The following is a 20,388-nucleotide window of genomic DNA, read 5'->3' on the forward strand; positions in this document are numbered from 1 at the left end:
CTTCATCATTGCATTAACAAGTGCTTTGACTCAGAGGTTGCCAGCCTCTTCATCATTGTAAAAATGTATTACCGCTTTTTTTTTTAATTCAATCGTAACATCTCAATTATCCCGCCAAAAATTATTGGGTCTAAATTGGTTTTTATTATTATTATTTTCAGAAACAAACTAACTTGTTTTTTACGAATTTATCATTCATAAAGTCTTTATGATATATTTTCAACTTATAATGAATATGAAATTATAATTGTTATTTTGAAAAAAAATTATTCATGATCAATTCATGATTTAACCAGTTCCTTCAAATTAGGAGAGCATATTCAAATATAATCGCTCATTAAAATCAATTTTTATGTTTTTTTTTAAATCGAAATTATCTCATCATAAACCACGCAAACTGACTATTTGTTCTTATCACCATGTTACCAATATCAGAATTGTCTTTACAGCCAAAATTTCGCTCGATAAAAGTCCATCCAATAGTGAGATAATTGAGCAACTAACATTTTTCCATATCACAAAAACCTCCGCCATTTTTACGGTTTTTATTCTTACGTTTTTGAATAAATCAAGATTTAAAAATTTTCAGAATCGTAAGAAATTTTCACTAAACCCATACATAATGAAATAAAAAAAAATAAAAAAAATAAAAAAATAAACTTTAAAAATTCATGTCTTACATTTTTTGAATAATTTATTTTTTTAATTCGTATGAAAATGAGTGAATCAAAATTCGTGACTGTGAATCAATTAATGAATAAACTTTCACCAATTCTCACCCATGTTAAACAAGTAGACGTTTATTTTGATGATTGCATAGAAAGTTTATTTTATAAAGGTAAGTTTAATATTAAACCTATTGCTTTTGCATTTGATGGTAAATTAATCGAAAATTCAAAAATTTGGGAATTAATTCCGGATATTGAATTTATAACAAATATTAAGGATAAGTGGTTTAAACAACAAAACCTTTTCACTAAAGTTCTTTGTAGATTAATGATTAAAACTGAGGAAAAAGAATTTAACGGATTTAAATATCATCCATGTAAAATTTTAGAACTTGGTAACGAAAAACTTCAGAAAAAATTAAACGAAAGACTATCAAAAGATAAAGTTGAAAGAGTAAATAAACTCACTAAAGGTAATGATGATGAAGATGAATTTGATGAGTTCAACATTGAACTTTAAGAAACTAATGATTATTTGAATTTATGAAATCAATTATTTGATTCATTCTTTCTTCAATCTCTTCTATTCTTTTTGTTAAATCATCTATTTTCATTAATGAGGTGATTCTTGATTGAGGAATAGATTTTAAACTAACAACACCTTTTATTTTTGAAATTTTGAATCCATGACCCTCCGGGTCTTGGACTCTGTCCTCAACTTTAAACATTTTATTCAATTTACACGTTGTCAATTCTTCAAATAATTTTTTATTATTAGCATAATAATCATTAAATTCTTCAACAGATGAAAAAATTTTTATTTCAGTAATTGGTTTAACAACGTTTATTTTTTGTTGAACATTTTCACTTTCATTTATTTCTTCCTCCTCTGTTTCATTTATTTTTAAAATCGGTTTCATTTATCATTAAATAAAAATTAGAATATAAGTGATGAAATATATTTTTTAATTAATATTAAATCAGAGATGGCGGCAGGATTCTTTAAAAAATTATGGGATAAAGTAAAAAGAGGAGCGCATAAAGTTTGGGAAGGGATTAAGAAAGGAGCAAATTGGATATTTAAGAATAAAGAAGCAATTAGTGACGTTGCTGAACAAATAGCACCTAATGTTCCGGTAAGGGAAGTATTAAATAAAGGAGATAAGGTTTATCGTCGACTACAACCGATATTGAGATAAAAATAATATTTATTTTTCCACTACTTTCCTCCTATTTTATTAAGTATTCCTTCAGCAATTCCACCAACTGCGTTACCTGCTTGTGCTCCCATCGCTGGATTACCTGCTTTAGCACCTAATACTCCTCCTATGATAGTTCCTGCCGTTTTCGCTACTGGTGCCAAAAAGTTTGCAACGGGTTTAATAATCTTTTGATGAACCCAACTTGCAGCTTTCTTAATTCCTTCCATAATTTTTTAAAGAATCCTGCCGCCATCTCTGATTTAATATTAATTAAAAAATATCATCACTTATATTCTAATTTTTATTTAATGATAAATGAAACCGATTTTAAAAATAAATGAAACAGAGGAGGAAGATAAATGAAAGTGAAAATGTTCAACAAAAAATAAACGTTGTTAAACCAATTACTGAAATAAAAATTTTTTCATCTGTTGAAGAATTTAATGATTATTATGCTAATAATAAAAAATTATTTGAAGAATTGACAACGTGTAAATTGAATAAAATGTTTAAAGTTGAGGACAGAGTCCAAGACCCGGAGGGTCATGGATTCAAAATTTCAAAAATAAAAGGTGTTGTTAGTTTAAAATCTATTCCTCAATCAAGAATCACCTCATTAATGAAAATAGATGATTTAACAAAAAGAATAGAAGAGATTGAAGAAAGAATGAATCAAATAATTGATTTCATAAATTCAAATAATCATTAGTTTCTTAAAGTTCAATGTTGAACTCATCAAATTCATCTTCATCATCATTACCTTTAGTGAGTTTATTTACTCTTTCAACTTTATCTTTTGATAGTCTTTCGTTTAATTTTTTCTGAAGTTTTTCGTTACCAAGTTCTAAAATTTTACATGGATGATATTTAAATCCGTTAAATTCTTTTTCCTCAGTTTTAATCATTAATCTACAAAGAACTTTAGTGAAAAGGTTTTGTTGTTTAAACCACTTATCCTTAATATTTGTTATAAATTCAATATCCGGAATTAATTCCCAAATTTTTGAATTTTCGATTAATTTACCATCAAATGCAAAAGCAATAGGTTTAATATTAAACTTACCTTTATAAAATAAACTTTCTATGCAATCATCAAAATAAACGTCTACTTGTTTAACATGGGTGAGAATTGGTGAAAGTTTATTCATTAATTGATTCACAGTCACGAATTTTGATTCACTCATTTTCATACGAATTAAAAAAATAAATTATTCAAAAAATGTAAGACATGAATTTTTAAAGTTTATTTTTTATTTTTTTTATTTTTTTTTATTTCATTATGTATGGGTTTAGTGAAAATTTCTTACGATTCTGAAAATTTTTAAATCTTGATTTATTCAAAAACGTAAGAATAAAAACCGTAAAAATCATACATTTTTTACTTCATATGTAAAAAAAAATGATACAAAATCGCTCAAAAATGTATGAATTCTTACGTTTACAAAAAAAGTCACAAAACCTTCAACATATACTACTTTGATTTTCGACTACATTTTTTCATAAAGATCTTGCATTTTGTATTACAGATGGGATCAATATTCAAATGGGTTGCTGAAATCTCGTGATCATTATGTTGAAAATTTGAATGTAATTCGGTCAAACATTTCTCAAAAAATATTGTACTATCTCTCAAATTTTGTGAGAGATTTGTCAAAATCAAACTTTCTGAGAGATATTGATTGTAAATTTTGGATACTTTAATTTTGGTAGAATAATAATGTCCGGCATTTTATCCGGATTTATTGGAAAACATAAAAAATTTTGGCAGATTTTCTGAAAAGTTTCAACCCAATTCCATAAAAATAATCCAAAAAAATAATGTGATTCCAAAATTGAACCATTGATTGTTGTTTATCTGTAAAATTCATTCAATTTTCGGTCAACATTTGAACCTTTACTTACGAAAAGATGTCTGAGATAATGCATGATCCGAATAATTAAGAACAAATCCTAATCTCCCAGTAAGGATGTCAATTCGGAAAATTGTTTTCATTTTAGGAGAATATAATTTTCCTTTTCGAAAATTTAAAAAGTGAGACGCGCAGGATTCGAACTTTTTTAAAAGTTGATTTAAATATATTCTAGTGTGGATTCTGTAATAAACAGAAATTCATCAAAAGTGACAGCTCTCAATTTTTTGACATTTGTAAATTCTAAATTGAATGAGAAAAATGAAATAATACTAAGCATAATACAATATTCTAGATTTAATTATAATTAGGAAAAAGTTAGTTTTGAGAGTACTTTTCATAGGCATATAGAATGAAATCTTCTGAAAAATAATATCACATAAACTCGTATTATTTTCTAATATATAACTATTTTATATAAAAATCAAATTCAATGATCTGAAAAGCGAAGGATAAACCTCAAAATTTACGAATATAATGAGTGGGAATAGGCGTAAAGCAAAAATTGATATTTCATATGGTTTTATGATAGATAAGCATTATATTCCCACTCATTATATTCGTAAATTTTGAGGTTTATCATTCGCTTTTAAGATCATTGAATTTGATTTTTATATAAAATAGTTATATATTAGAAAATAATATGAGTTTATGTGATATTATTTTTCAGAAGATTTTGTGTTCTTCTTCAAAATTTTATTTTTTTATTAAAAAGAATCTTTACAAAATATACATTTACTTTAATTAATATTTAAAAACGTGCTCTATCAAAAGTTCCAAAAATTCAATATTTTAGCTTTTCTGAGGTGTCACTTTTGATGAATTTCTGTTTACAACAATTCTAAGGATAATATAATATTTAAAATAAGAATATACTAGTTTAGGTGGTATAATTTTTTTCGATAAATTTGAGAGCATGTACGTTTAGGGCATCAAAAGTGTCAATTCGCTCAGCGAAAGCTGAGCTAGCTTCGTTCTCGAAAGAATAGGGAAGGAGTGAAAGAGAGTGATACAGATGTTGACACATTCATATCATTTCAACAAATTTTGATCAAATTGAAATGCAATGAAATTCAATTCACTTCATATCCTTCAGTCAGTACATTGACATCCTTCTACATCACAATGATAACTCGTGCATCAATAGTTCTGCAACTAACTCAGAAAAAACAAGATTTTTCCTTCCAGCTTACAGCTTTTAAAAAGTTTCGATGATAAAAATCACTCTACTCTTGTTTATCGATATGTTGTGATAGTAGGTAAACGTATTCTTATCGATATTAATAAAAATATTTTTACGAAAATCTGAACCAATTACAGAGTTATTCATAAAGTTTATGATAACTGTAATTACTTCATCTTTGTTTTATATTTGAATAAACAATTTAATTTAATTTGCATAATTTTTTTTAGTTGAAAGACAGGAAACTTAGTTGAGTTTGTATTATTTTTATCGTTCAATTCATTGTATATGTGAGTGATCCAGATATTTAAGATATTTAGAAAAAATTTATTAATTTGATTAACAAATTTTAATCAAAATAGCAAAAATCTATTTGATAGCTGTAAGCAAATAATAATTTCTATTTCAATCAAAATCACTTATTTTCATCTAAACGTATAAAATTGTCAATTTTATGAGAATAAATTTAAAATCTCATGAAATAAAGGAGAGTAATATTTTTCAATTTTTCTTTTTTTCTTTCTCTCAATATTTTCTATTGGGAATTTTCTTGTTATCAAAAAATAATTTTAATATTTGTTTATTTCATTACATACAATAAATTTTAAAAGCTCTATTTCTTCACAAGAAAATTTTTTTCCTTCATATGAAGAAACATTTTGTTCTCCATTTGATGCTGAGTCTAAATCTCGATTTTGAATTTTCTTCTTTCCAAATTTCTTTTTTCCAAATTAGAAGTTTAATTCAAATTTTCAATAGTTTATATATTTTCTCAAACCGTCTTAGATTTTCTCACTTTTTAGGGATTTTCTCTCAAAATATACAAAAATAGTAATACCAATACATGTGTCTAATATACTTTAAAACCATCGTGATAAAATTCAAAAACGAAGAGTTCTTCTCTCCAAATTTTTTTCAAAATCAAAAAAATGAGATAAAAAAATACAAAGGTAGTCTCACGAAAATACGTTATTTTCCCGATGCCTTGGAAGCAGCTTTGCAGGTTACCCGTAAGGTAACCAGTAGAAGGTTAAAGAGCCTTTTTATTGCAAACGCTATATTTGTAAGTGTCTTTGTAGAACTTCTCATAAATTCAAAGATTTCCAAAAACGAATTTTTCGATTTTGATATAATAAATGATATTTAAACAAATTATAGATGTGTTTGCAATTAAAAAAATCCGAGTTAACTACAATATCTTCAATTTTTGGCGTTCACTTTTTCATGTCATACTGATAGCAAGAATACTCACCCAATTTGGTTACACTTCATGATAGTTTGAAGTAAAAAAATGCCACAGTTTTTTTTATTTGATATCGTTATCTAAATTTTGTACAGAAATGAAATAAATTATAATATGAAACGTGTGTTATTATGCTTGTTGGGAAACAATCCAATACTTATGTCTGAATGAAATGATTATTTCTACGAGATTTTTCATATTCAGCTAATAATGCTATCAAAATCAAATAACAATAAAAAGTTATTTTGTACATAATGTAACTTAATCTTTAATACTATATAGAACTTCGAAATACGACTAAACGGTGCGAGTTACGCGATTAAATACCTTTTTTTCGATCGAAACTTGAAAGTGAGGATAACTCAATGGGTAGGGGTATGGGTTCGACTTTTTCTATTGGGCAACTATTTTTTTCTTTTCATTGTTTCAGCATTTTTTTATGCGATTATGCATAATTATTTGATTTCCTATATATTCAATAATAAATTTGTTCCGAACTCTTAACAAATAAATAAATTTTTAGAATATTTAAATTTATAGCTCCCTACATTAATATAAAGTGTTCGAATAGTTCATATATAGTTTCTTTAAAATAATTTGTTTCATTTTAAATTGGTTTGGCACAATGCTTGACATAACATGCACAAAGCTATGCCATTTTAAAATATGTATATCAATCAAGCCGATTAAGTCCATCCTAAACGAAAATCATCGATACTCATGAATTTATGATAGTCGTTCTTGATATAATTGCGCGTTTTAAAAAATGCTTACTTTTGAACACAGAACTTATCTATCCATATTTATCAATGAAAGTTTATAAGATGCATTAATGACAAAACCTTACTTTATCAATTATAATCTTATCGTAAATTTCAAACTACAATACTGTGGGGCAAATATTAAATAACCACTATGTTGCGGATTTTATGTAAGTCTGCAAACTGTAAAATGTAATTAAACACAAATAAAAAAAAAATGTAAATTTTAATCGAGAAATTTAGCAATCTTGAAAGCCTTGATCGGCATCTTTTACAAGATGTCAGTAATGCATATTCAATAACTATGAAAATCTAGCCAAGCATGGATTTTTTTCGAAAAAAAATTGTATTAAATTTCATTTTTCATTCTTTATACAAGTTTTAACCTTTGGTGCAATTATATCCTATCGCAAATGCATTATTGACGTTATTACTTGGATACTTCTTCATAACGCTAAATCTTCAAATTAGTTATGTGTTTGTTACTAATAGAAGTTGGAAAGGTATTAAAAAGGAAATGTTAATAAATATACATGTTTAATTAAAAAACAAACAAGAATAAATTAAATAATTTTATTTCTTAGGAAAGTCTAAGTTTTGTAATAGATAAATTGCTTTTTGTGTCTCTTCTTCATCAATTTCTGGATGTTGATTCTCAGGTGGCGGACTAATTAAAACATCATGGGCAATATCAAACCATTGTTTTAGTTCGTTGGCAGAAGGAAAATGATCTTCTTGTATTGGCGTTATTAATGATTGAAAATCATCAGTTGATTCTGCATTTTGGGAATTTTCCAAATTTTCATTTGGAAAATTTAAATTTTGAGATATTGTTGAAGCACTCAGATCTCATTTTTAAAATATCTGCACCAAATTCTTACATCTGATAATTTTCATGTGTAACCAATGTTTCCCAATCCCTTTGCCATACCCTACTAATCGCAAATTCATTCCCTTTAATTTTGTATTAAATTTAAATTCCAATCTTAATTTCTACATTATTTATGCTAACCCTTTAAATTTTGTTCTTATTTATTCACCCTCAGATACAAATTTATTTAGAATGTATTCCTCTGAGGTCTATATTTGTATTCGAAAATAAAATCTTTAAAACTCTCTAAGTTATCATTTTCTCTTCAGATATCTAATATTTTTCTAATGACATAACTACTTTGGACGCATATCCAAATTCCAAAAAAAATATGGAAAAAATAAAAATGAAATTGAAAAATACAATTTTTGATATGTAAAAAGAGATTTTGAAAAAAATTGGGAAAAAGAGTATCTAATAAAATTGTTTGAGATCTATGTAGACATAGTTTTTACATTAAAAAATCAATAATATTGAAATTGATCTGAATATATCTTTTTTTTTAAGTTTGAATGCATTAATCTCAAAGCATTTGATAAAATACTGGTTTTATTTCAAAATTCTAAATAATTTGTAATTAGATCTTTATGATGTAATTTAATTTTAAACAAGTACAGATAAAGAGAATCATAATAAAGGTGATCTATATTGCTTAAGTAAAATTGAGTATAATAGATCGATCTTAACAACAAGATCTGAGGAAGTAGATTTGAGAGTCGAGAGTTTAGATCTTAGCAACAAGATCTGAGGAAGTAGATTTGAGAGTCGAGAGTTTGGATCTTAGCAACAAGATCTGAGGAAGTAGATCTTAGCAACAAGATCTGAGGAAGTAGATTTGAGAGTCGAGAGTTTAGATCTTAGCAACAAGATCTGAGGAAGTAGATTTGAGAGTCGAGAGTTTGGATCTTAGCAACAAGATCTGAGGAAGTAGATCTTAGCAACAAGATCTGAGGAAGTAGATTTGAGAGTCGAGAGTTTAGATCTTAGCAACAAGATCTGAGGAAGTAGATCTTAGCAACAAGATCTGAGGAAGTAGATTTGAGAGTCGAGAGTTTGGATCTTAGCAACAAGATCTGAGGAAGTAGATTTGAGAGTCGAGAGTTTGGATCTTAGCAACAAGATCTGAGGAAGTAGATTTGAGAGTCGAGAGTTTGGATCTTAGCAACTAGATCTGAGAGTTTTATCATTTCCGGCATATTGGGCCGAAAAGGAGTGATCCGCGTAAGTATGAAAAAAAGTGAATTTTGTTGTATGGTGTTTTTTAATATATCCGTTTCTCTCACAATTTTCAATAAATATTATTGTTCAAACGGAAATATAAATAAACAATTCAAAAATAAAAATGTAAATGTAAATTGAAAATGTATTATAAACATGCTAAAAAGCGTATATTTTAAACTTAAAGGAAAAATGATAAGGGAGTTTTAATTTTTTTTTCAAAAAAATTAAGGAACTTAAATTGAGATTATCAGGCTATGTAGTGGGTATTTTTACGATCTGACTGCAGAAATCGAATCAGCGAGACCCGAAGATTCATATTCCGCCGGAAAAATAGGGTTTCGAGGCGTAGATAGGGATAAAAAGATGCTTTAAGAAGATCTCAGTAGAAATATGGTTTATAAGAGGATATAGGTCAGGATATAAGATTATGAAAATTGAAGAAGTGAATTATCAAGATGTATTTATGAGTAAACTATATTGTTTTAAGCTATCTAAATCTGTTTTGATATAAATTAAAGCGTATACTTATGCAAAATGCGAAATTTAAATTAATACTTTTTTTTGCTATTTGGACACAAAGCTAACAATCCATCCAATAAATGACGTATACCTAGCGAGATGAAGCATTTTAACATGAAAGACAAGAAAATCTGATTACTTGTGTTGAAAGTTTCTGTATTTCGTCTTCTTCCAAACACAGCGTTCAGATGCAGAAGAAAATGCAGCCGTAATGACGCAAAAAGACACTAAAATAAATTGGAGAATTTCTGTAAAGTTTTTACTGAGCTTTGTTATTGAACCCGAATTTGTTGCTGAGTGACAGGATATTAAATCTACGACATTCATGAGTAATTGTTATCAATTTGTCAATAAATTATGTTGAAGATGGTTTAAATGTCTTCGAAGGCATGAAATTAGATCCTAAATCTATTTGAGTTAATAAAAGAGAACAAATGTTGAAAGAGTTGTCATATTGCCTACAAAATTTTCAAACATTTGCATTGAGACAATGTGAAAAAATGATGTCCAAAATACCTTTACTAAAATATTTTTAATTTGAATCATAACAAGGAAAAACAATAATGGCAGAATAAGAAAAAAAAACAAAGATGTTATGATTTGAACAGTTGCCTTTTAGATTCAAAAAGAGCATAGTTTTTCCAACCCCTACACTACCTTCCTTTCTGATAAAAAGCTGAATAATTAGTATTTAATGAATTCTCCAACTTGGGGATTTGCGGCTTTTCCAAAATCTGTTATGATAATTCTATATAGCAATTGATATATAATATGTTTTTTATAATCAAATAATTTTTTAGTCCAGATAAATTTTTTAAAATTTCAAAGTCTTTCCATTCTACTAACGCTCTTCACATCCATATTCTTTACCATATATATAATATAACGCCTTATTTTAATTCCCATGTTTACGATTTATTTGTCGAAAAACTGTCTTGCCCATTAACATCTCGCGAAAATTTTCGACTTTTTGAATGGCCGTTTTCAAGATCTCAAAAACTGTGGGATATTTTTTACAAAGCTAATCGACATTTATTTACCACATATATGTACTATACAATGCACCTGGTTTCATCGAATTTTTACCGTCAGTTTTCTCGTGAGACTACCTTTAAAAATACGTTTGGAAAATTAATTTTTAGCATTTTAGGAATTTTCTCACTTTTCTTCCAAATTGACATCCTTACTCCCAGGAGTATAATTCTTTAATCAAGAGTAAAAAATAATATTGAAAATTAAAAAACAGTTTTTAATTGATCCAAAAATATATTGCTAAAAAGTAGTAAATATGTCTATCATAAAAGCCTTATTAAAATTTTAAAATACATGTTTTTTATTCATATTTATAATTTTTCAAACATTATTTTCTTCAAAATCAAGAGAAAATATATTTTCTACATATAAAAACTCTTAATCTCTTAATTGGAATACTGATCCACATCATCGATAAAATCTTATTTCTCTTCTGATAACTGCAAAGCAACAGATTCGAATGCTGTTTCAGGCTATATAAACAGTAGAGTGATCGCACTCGGCTTATTCATTTATCAAAATCTCAATCAAAAAAAAAATTATCACAGTATCTCAGCCGCAAAAATGGTTCATGAAATCTTCAATTACTTCCAAATTTGAACATATTCATTCAGCTTGTCTTGATATGTCATATTTTCGCAATTTTTTGTGAGAATTCAAAATAAATATGTATAGCGAGGTTAATGAAATTAAGGCTGTGATTACAACCCATTCATTATGTGCTGCTTCTTCTAAACTATATATTATACTGCTGATTATTCCCCAAGTAGCATTTGATTTTAATTTTTATGCGAATTTCAAAATTTGATGTTTTAACATCAGTAATTGAACACCTTGAATTCTAAAAATCATATTGTAATTCAAATTTTATTAATTGATCTTTCAATTGCGCGTTTAGAAAAAGGATGATATAATATTTTAAAAATATTATGTATGTATAATATGAATTTGAATAAAACTGTTCTTAGTATTAATGACCTTTGGTTCGCATTGTAAAATACGAAAAAAAATAAGTTATTTTTATTTGTTTACATATTGTGCCAATTTTCATTATCATACATGCTGTCTAAGCACTCATAGTAATTAAAGTAGTTGGATATGATGTTGACATATAATTGTAATTTATAAATTTATTTGATATGCAGCCTTAGTTAAAATTTTAATAAAATACAACTGAAACAAGCTACAAAATAACCAATGATATGCATATTTTAGCACGTCTAAAAAAAGTCAAATGTGAATTGATATATTCGATTTCTTTTGCAAAAATTTTAGTAAAATATTAATCTTTGATATATTTTCTGGATGTGTCAAAAAATTCTGATAACTCCTTTTGAACGATATCCTAGTTGAGTTAGAAGGGAAGTGAAAAATTGAATGCATCATCTCACCTCAGAGACCCTAGTCAAATATTTGAATCCAGTCAGGTGATGTGATATCGATCCAACCAAAAAATCTAGTGTATGTCAAATCTAGGTCCTCATAGGGAAGGATTTCGTGGATTACCAAATGCAGATGATGTGTATGCATATACAACAACAGGCGATCAAAGCAAACTTTTCGAACCATCTGTAATTTCATTTAATAAAGTTTCTGGCAATAATCCAACAGTTGTCATCAATCCTGATTCAAAGTTCCAAACGATCGATGGATTTGGAGCTGCTATTACAGGTTCCACAGCATATAACTTAAAACAAATGACTCAAGAAGCAAGAGACAAGTTCCTTAAAGATACATTCGATCCAGACACAGGTATGGGCTATTCTTTCATTCGTATTTCTATCGGTTGCTCAGACTTTTCTCTCAAAGATTTCACAGAATGTGATAAAGAAGGAATTGACAATTTCGCTCTTGATTCCGAAGATACAGACATTATCATCCCAATTATACAGCAAATTCTCAAGATTAACCCTTCTGTTAAAATTATTGCAACTCCTTGGACTCCTCCTATTTGGATGAAGGTTTCAGACCTGTCCACCCTTAGAAGACATAATTCCTTCATTTCTGGTTACCTTGATCCAAGACTTTACCAAGAATATGCTACTTATTTTGTCAAATACGTCCAAGCAATGGCCAAATACAATTTTCACATCTACGCCATCACATTACAAAATGAGCCACTTAATAAAGGCAACTCCGCTTCTTGTTTCATGGGCTACGAGCAACAAAGAGATTTTATTAAGACAGCTCTTGGTCCACAGTTCGCTGCAAACAACATTTCGACAAAGATCATTATTTACGACCATAATTATAACTACGATAACATTGTTACTCAAGAACATTATCCAGTTCACATTTACGATGACGCCGAGGCTAATAAATACATTGATGGTGCTGCTTATCATGCTTATGGTGGTTTCAACACAGAAATGGACTATGTTACTAGCAAATATCCTAATAAGAATTTATATTTCACAGAAATAGCAATTGGCGAATGGAATTACAATTTCCAGGGCGACTTGATGTGGAATACACGTGAAATCGGTATTGGAACCCTTAATAAAGGCAGCAAATGCGCAATCATGTGGAATTTGCTTCTTGATACAAACCATGGACCATATCGTCCAAATGGATGCTCCAATTCCTATGGAGCAGTTGATGTTAAAGTTCCTGGTTACTCAGAGCTCATTTACAGGTCTCATTACTATGATATGGCACATCTTTCCAAAGTTATTAAGCCAGACTCCATCAGACTTGGAACAACAGTCTCAGGAAGCTCAAATGTCTATGCTACATCAGCTATTAACACAAACGGATTCATTGGCGCTGTTTTACTTAATGATCAGGACCAAGACGTCACTGTTTCAGTCCACTGTGGCTCCCATGCATTTGATGTCCCGATGTCAAAGAGATCTGTTGTTTCCGTCATTTGGAAACAATAAATGAAAAAAAAATTAATTTTAAATTTTAATAAATAGTTTCAAATATATATTGAATTTCCTCATATTTCTTCTGAACATAATTATCTAACACAATATATTATGATTTGAAACATTATACACAATCAGAATTTTGATTTTCTCTTTTTTTAATCTATAACCTTGTACAATGAATTTTCACAACAATCTCAATATATTACCAGAAGACAGATAGCAATTTTGTCTTATCCAAAATTATAATGATTTTTGTACCTGATCATATAGGAAAAGAGAAGTTCGGATAATAATACTGACTTATTCTAGCATCAATATTCGAGAAAATGCATTAAAAAAAAGCAAAAACATCAAAATCGAATATAATCCCTAGTTTTCGAAAGAGTTAAAGTATTTTCCAATTAGGAAACAATAATTGTGCCCATAACAGATTAATGTTGATAGATATTTAAAGCATCGATAATGTTCAGTGATAGATATGAAGTGATCCTATCGATCTCCATCTATCGATAGATAAATTTGAGATAAAATCTATCGTCAATTTTATACATCGCTGTGAAATAATGATTAATTATGTGTATAGATGATATTATTTCTTGGTTAGTAAACATGACGGCGGTTTTAATAAAATGGTGTCAATAAAAAGTATTGTTGTAAATGTTCGTATTTTAACACGATAGACATGTTTTGGCAAATTTTTTGAAAATTGAGCCGATGTTCAAAACAATCAGTTTGACACTCTCGATAAATGTCACAGCCTATCTTTGTCAACGAGGTTTTCTCGTTTGCTTCTCAGAACATGGACCCGAGATTTGCAGTCCCATCCAATTCTGCAGTCTCTAAGGACAAATATCTCTGCGTCCGCGAAGAAAACGGACCAGAATCTTCTGTCGCCATCATTGACCTTCAGCAGGGCAACCAGATCACAAGACATAAAATGTGCGCCGATGCTGCAGTCATGCATCCATCTCGCAACGTTATTGCTCTTCGTGGTAACAATGCTCTCCAAGTTTTCGATCTCAACACACGCCAACGCCTTAAATCATTCACCGTTCCAGAAAACATGCAAGTTACATACTGGAAATTCGTCGACGATGATACTCTCATGTTTGTTGTTGGTAATGCTGTTTTCCACTGGACAATGAGCCAGAACAACAACCCAGTTCAGGTATTCCAGCTTCTCCCACAACTCGCCAACACACAGATCATTGGCTACGCTGTTTCCCAGGACAAGCAGTGGTATTTACTTTCTGGCCTCACACAGGAGAACAACCAGATTGTCGGCAAGCTCCAGATTTACTCCAACGAGCACAAGGTCTCCCAAGTTATCGATGCCTTCAATGGTGTTTTCGCTAACATCGGCAATCTTCAGCTTCTTGCCTTCGCTTCAAAGGCTGGCAACATGAAGCTCAACATCTTCCCACTTGGCAGCTCCCCAGAAGCCCAATCCTTCGGCAGAAAGTTCCAGGATCTCCAAGCTCCACCGGATGCTCAGGACGACTTACCACTCTACGTTCTCTTCTCACAGAAGTACAACTCCATCTACATGGTTACACGTGGCGGTCTCCTCTACATGATGGAACTCCAATCCGCAACAGTTTATCTCTCCGTCAGAATCGCCAACACACCACAGATCCTCGCCAACTCCACAACAAACGGTGGAATCCTCGCTCTCGGCAAGGACGGCCGTCTCGTTTCAATCGCCATCAACAATGATACAATTGTCGACTACATTACACAGCGCGCTGGTGCCCAAGTTGCTGCCAAGGTCGCTGCCAACGCCGGCATCCACATGTCGAACGATTTCATCACACAGTAGTTCGATCAGCTCCTTCTCCAGGGCAACTTCCAGGAAGCCGCTCGTGTTGCCGCTACAACACCTGGCGATGCTCTCCGTGGTGCTGCTACAATCTCCAAGTTACAGAGATTGCCAACACAGCCAGGAGGCCATCCACCGCTTCTCCAGTACTTGTCCGCTCTTATTACACAGACAAAGCTCACAGAAGTCGAATCTGTTGAGTTCTGCCGCATTGTCATCAACATGGGCAAGGCCAACCTCATCCAGAACTGGATCAAGAACGACAGCCTCACACCATCAGAGAACTTAGGTGATGTTTGCAAGCAAGCTGATCCAATCACAGCCGCCGCCATCTACATCCGCGCTGGTGCACACGCAAAGGTCTGCGCCACATTCGCTGAGATGGGCTCATTCGACAAGATCGCACAGTACTGCCAGCAGTACAACTACACATGCGACTGGCTCCAGATCATCACACTCATCGCCCGCTCCAACCCAGAAGGACTTGCCCAGCTCCTCAATTTCGTTGCTAACAACGGCCAACCACTTGTCAACGCCATGCAAGTTGTCACAATCCTTCAGCAGTTCTCCCTCTTCACACAGGCTGCTTCATTTTTGGTATCTGTTCTTGTCCAGAACCGTGAGGAAGATTCCGATCTCCAGACACTTCTCTTCGAGATCACATTGACCAACATCCCACGTGTTGCTGAAGAACTCTTCGCCAAGGAATGCTACACATTCTACGACCGCCAGAAGGTTGCCAACCTCTGCGAACGTGCAGGCAACTTCCAGCGCGCTCTCGAGCACTACACAGACCTTCCATCCATCAAGCGCTGCATCGTCAACACACAGTCAATCAACCCAGACTTCTTAGTCCAGTACTTCGCAACAATGGATCCAAAGTGGGTCATGGAGTGCCTCCAGGAACTTCTCACAAACAACCAGCAACAGAACGTCCAACTCGTCGTCAAGGTCGCTGGCACATACTACGACAAGCTCGGCATCGACACACTCCTTGCATTGTTCAACAAGACAAAGGCTACACAGGCTATCTACTACTTCTTAGCTCTTGTCGTTACAACATGCACAGATCCAGATATCCACTTCCGCTACATCGAAGCTGCAACAAAGCTTCAGGACTACGGCGAAGTTGAGAGAATGTGCCGTGAGTCAGAATACCTCCAGCCAGAGCGTGTTCGTGACTTCCTCATGCAGGCTGATCTCCCAGACCGCGTCCCACTCATCGTTCTCTGCAACAGATTCGGATTCGCTGAGGATCTTACAAAGTACCTCTACAAGAAGAATGCTTCCCGCGAACTCGAAATCTACATCCAGAAGTTCAACCCAGCCATGGCCGGCCGTGTCATCGGTGCCCTCATCGATATCGAAGCACCACAGGAGTACATCGTCAAGTTGATCAACTCCGTCCAGCACACAGCACCAATGGAGGAGCTCATCAAGGAGACAATGAAGCGCGAGAGACTGCGCCTTCTCCAACAGATCCTCGAACAGCGCCAGGCTTCTGGTTCTGTCGATCCAGCCACAAACAACGGTATCGTTCTCCTCGCCTACAACATGGGCCGCAACCCAGAACGCGCCCTCCGCGAGAACCAGTACTACGATCCAAAGTTTGTCGGTGAGATCCTTGCCAAGCGCGATGCCCACCTCGCATGCATTGCCTACGCCAAGGGCCAGTGCGATGACGAACTCATCGAGCTCACAAACACACACCAGCTCTACAAGGAACAGGCCAGATACCTCGTCAACAGACAGGATGAGAACCTCTGGGCACGTGTTCTCAACCCAGAGAACCCACACATGAAGTTGGTTGTCGATGCTGTCATTTCCACAGCTCTTCCAGAGTGCGAAGACCCAGACAAGGTCTCAATGACAGTCAAGGCATTCATCACCGCCGACATCCCAGCACAGCTCCTCGGCCTTCTCGAGAAAGTCGTCATGGAGTCTCCACAGTTCAAGGAGAACGTTTCCCTCCAGAACTTGCTCATCCTCACAGCTGCTCAGTCAGACACAACACGCGTCATGAACTACGTCCAGCGCCTCAACCACTACACATGGGAAAAGATTGCTGAGAAGCTCATCGACTTCCAGCTCTACGATGAAACAATCGCTGTCTACAAGAAGTACGAACAGCCAGTCCTCGCCGTCAAGGTCATGCTCGACAACAAGGGCGATCTCCAAGGCGCTGCTGACTGGGCCGCCCACTGCGACGATCCAAACGTTTGGGGCGAAGTCGCTCGTGCTCAGCTCGCTGCCGGCGAAGTTGTCAACTCCATCGAGTCCTTCATCAAGTCAAAGGACACAAAGGAGTACTACGCCGTCATCGAGGCCGCTGAGAAGGCTGAAGAGTACAAGGCTCTTGTTCCATACCTTCAGCTCGCTCGCTCCAACCAGATCGGTGATCCAATCATCGAGACAGAGCTTCTCTTCGCTTACGCCAAGGTTGACATGCTCGGCGAGTTAGAGGAACTCGTTTCTTCTCCAAACTCCGCCCGCACAAAGGAAATCGCCGACCGCTGCTTCGATCAACAGCTCTTCAAGGCCGCAAAGATCTTGTACACAGCAGTCAAGGACTACGCCCGCCTCGCAGAGACACTCATCGAACTCAAGGAACTCCAGGCCGCCATCGACGCTGCACGCAAGGCATCATCCACAAAGTCATGGATGGCTGTACTCCGCGCTTGCATCGAAATCGGAGACTTCAAGCTCGCCCAGGTCGCTGGCTTACAGATCGTCATCGAAGCCGATCACCTTCTTGAGGTCATCAAGTTGTACGAAGACGGTGGCTACTTCACACAGGTCATTGGCTTACTTGAAGCAGCTCTCGGCTTAGAGCGCGCACACGGCGGCATCTTCACAGAGCTTGCCGTTCTCTACGCCAAGCACCAGCCAGAGAAGTGCATGGACCACCTCAAGCAGTTCAACCAGCGCATCGCCCTTTTCAAGGTCATCAAGATCCTCCAGGCCATGCACATGTGGAAGGAACTCACATACGCCTACGACAAGTATTCCGAGTTCGACAACGCCGTCACAACAATCATCGAGCACCCATCTGCTGCATGGACACACAACTACTTCAAGGAACTCGTCGCTCAGGTCTCCAACGCAGATATCCTCTACTCAATCTACCTCACAATCTCTCCAATGGATATCCCAGACTTGTTGCAGACAATCGGTCCAAAGATTGACTCAACAAGACTTGTCGACATGTTCAAGCGCTCCAACAACCTCCAGCTCATCAAGTCATACCTCGCTTCCATCCAGTCCACAAACGTCCAGGCTGTGGCCCTCAACAGAATGTACATCGAGGACGGCGACTACGACTCACTCAGACGCTCAATCGATGCATTCACACTCTTCGAACAGATCACATTGGCACGCGAGTTAGAGCACCACGAATGCTTGGAATTCCGCAGAATCTCATCCTACATCTTCAGAAAGAACCAGAGATGGAACGAGTCTATCTCCATCTCCAAGAAGGACGAGTTCTACAGAGATGCAATCGAGACAGCTGCTCAGTCCAAGGACACAAAGATCGCCGAAGATCTCATCAAGTTCTTCCTCGAGAAGAAGCTCCTCGAGTGCTTCGCCGCTGCCACATACGTCTGCTACGACCTCCTCTCATCCGATGTCATCCTTGAACTCGCATGGAGACACAACTGCACAGACTTCGCAATGCCATTCCTCATCCAGTCAATGAGAGACCAGAACGCTGCCATCGCCAAGCTCCAGGCTGATGTCCAGGCTCTCTCTGGCACAGTCGAGGAGACAAAGACAGTCGCTGCTGCAGCTGCTTCTGCATCTGTCGCTCCACCAGCATTCGACGGCGGATTCCCAGACCAGGGCGCTTCATTCGCTCAGTCAACTGATCCATTCGCTGCTTCCGGTGCTCCAGCTTCATTCGCCCCACCACAACAGTTCGGAAACGCTTCATTCGGTGGCCAGCCAGGATTCGCTTCACAGGGTGGATTCCAACCACAGTTCCAGGGTGGATTCTAAATCAATTAATTTCCTAACTAGGATTAAAACAAAAATTATTCAAAAATTTGTTTATGTTTTTTTAATCTGGAAAATAATATTCTAAATGTTTTACAAATCATAACTTTGTAGCAAGAAACTTTGTGTAGGATCCTCAGCGTAAATTCCTCTCTATTGTTGTTTAATTCGAAATTCAGCTCGAAATTTGATGTCAGTATCCAACATTTTACCAATCTTGAGGTAAAAAACAACAATATAAATCACAATAATAGAGCAAAGAATCTCATAATCAAATGTTTTTCTTTGATTATCTTACGATAAATTATATTCCTGTTTGATATCCGATGCAGCCTTAAAAATATAAGCTATAAAGGGTTCTCTTCTGTAAAGAACCATGATAAGATATCAAAATACCTAATTCATCACTTATGTAAAAATAATATTATGAAAGTCATCAAACTTACAAGAAAAACTGGCTCAAAAACTATCGGAACGCCACACTATTGAAGTTCTAGCTGAATCCTATGTCATTTTTGTTGATTACCCTTAAATTTGAAAAGTCGATCTTTTGCAACGCAGTTTGATTTTATCAACTTTTCATAAAATTAAAACAAGTTTAATCATTATGAGATTTTAATGATTGATAGTTGTTATGGGAAGTGAATTTTCGTTTGATCGAGGCGGGAACCTTTTTTATGTAATTGCATATTCTCTCCCAAAAACGCGAAAGTGTGATTATATCTGGTGTTTCTTGACCACGGCAATCTTGTACAAATATTTGAATTGTTTCGGATTTGTCTGTATTCTTAGATAACAACGATATTAGATCAAAATATCCTATTCTAAGATGTACATTTTTGAAAGAATAAAACAATTTATCACCAGGACGAATTTGATCAACTTCTCTGAAATATTGATAAACATATTTAACTGGCATTAAGAGATATTCGTTGAAAAAAAATCGTCTCTTTCACGAGCAAAATATTTAATAATTTGAATGTTTTGAGTACAATTTGTAAATTTGTTTGTTGAAAACATATCTAACAGCGTGCTAAAGTTTTCAACGTTTGAAACTTTGAGATAGAAGTTTACGATACCTAGGATTGCATGA

General features: G+C 34.0%; 2 protein-coding genes and 1 pseudogene across 3 annotated transcripts, besides 3 other annotated features; 2 read left to right on the plus strand and 1 right to left on the minus strand.

Annotated features, from left to right (window-relative positions):
• Positions 1-97: 97 nt before the first annotated feature.
• Positions 98-532: a mobile genetic element.
• A 1,355-nt stretch (positions 533-1,887) lies between these two features.
• On the minus strand, positions 1,888-2,097 carry TVAGG3_0357450 (uncharacterized protein; the record flags this gene model as incomplete). Its single annotated transcript, XM_051231348.1, has 1 exon — positions 1,888-2,097. The coding sequence occupies one exon, from the start codon at positions 2,095-2,097 to the stop codon at positions 1,888-1,890; it is 210 nt and encodes a 69-aa protein (XP_051101078.1).
• Positions 2,098-3,966: 1,869 nt separating this feature from the next.
• Positions 3,967-4,003: a mobile genetic element.
• A 577-nt stretch (positions 4,004-4,580) lies between these two features.
• Positions 4,581-4,618: a mobile genetic element.
• A 7,378-nt stretch (positions 4,619-11,996) lies between these two features.
• On the plus strand, positions 11,997-13,625 carry TVAGG3_0357480 (glucosylceramidase protein; the record flags this gene model as incomplete). Its single annotated transcript, XM_001293347.2, has 1 exon — positions 12,074-13,492. One exon carries the CDS (start codon positions 12,074-12,076, stop codon positions 13,490-13,492), a length of 1,419 nt encoding a protein of 472 aa, XP_001293348.2.
• Positions 13,626-14,215: 590 nt separating this feature from the next.
• TVAGG3_0357490 lies at positions 14,216-19,305 on the plus strand (annotated as a pseudogene). Its single transcript has one exon — positions 14,232-19,298. A coding segment is annotated over exon 1 (5,067 nt).
• Positions 19,306-20,388: the final 1,083 nt, after the last annotated feature.

Source organism: Trichomonas vaginalis, chromosome V (assembly GCF_026262505.1).
Source record: "Trichomonas vaginalis G3 chromosome V, whole genome shotgun sequence".
Taxonomy (NCBI): domain Eukaryota; phylum Parabasalia; order Trichomonadida; family Trichomonadidae; genus Trichomonas; species Trichomonas vaginalis.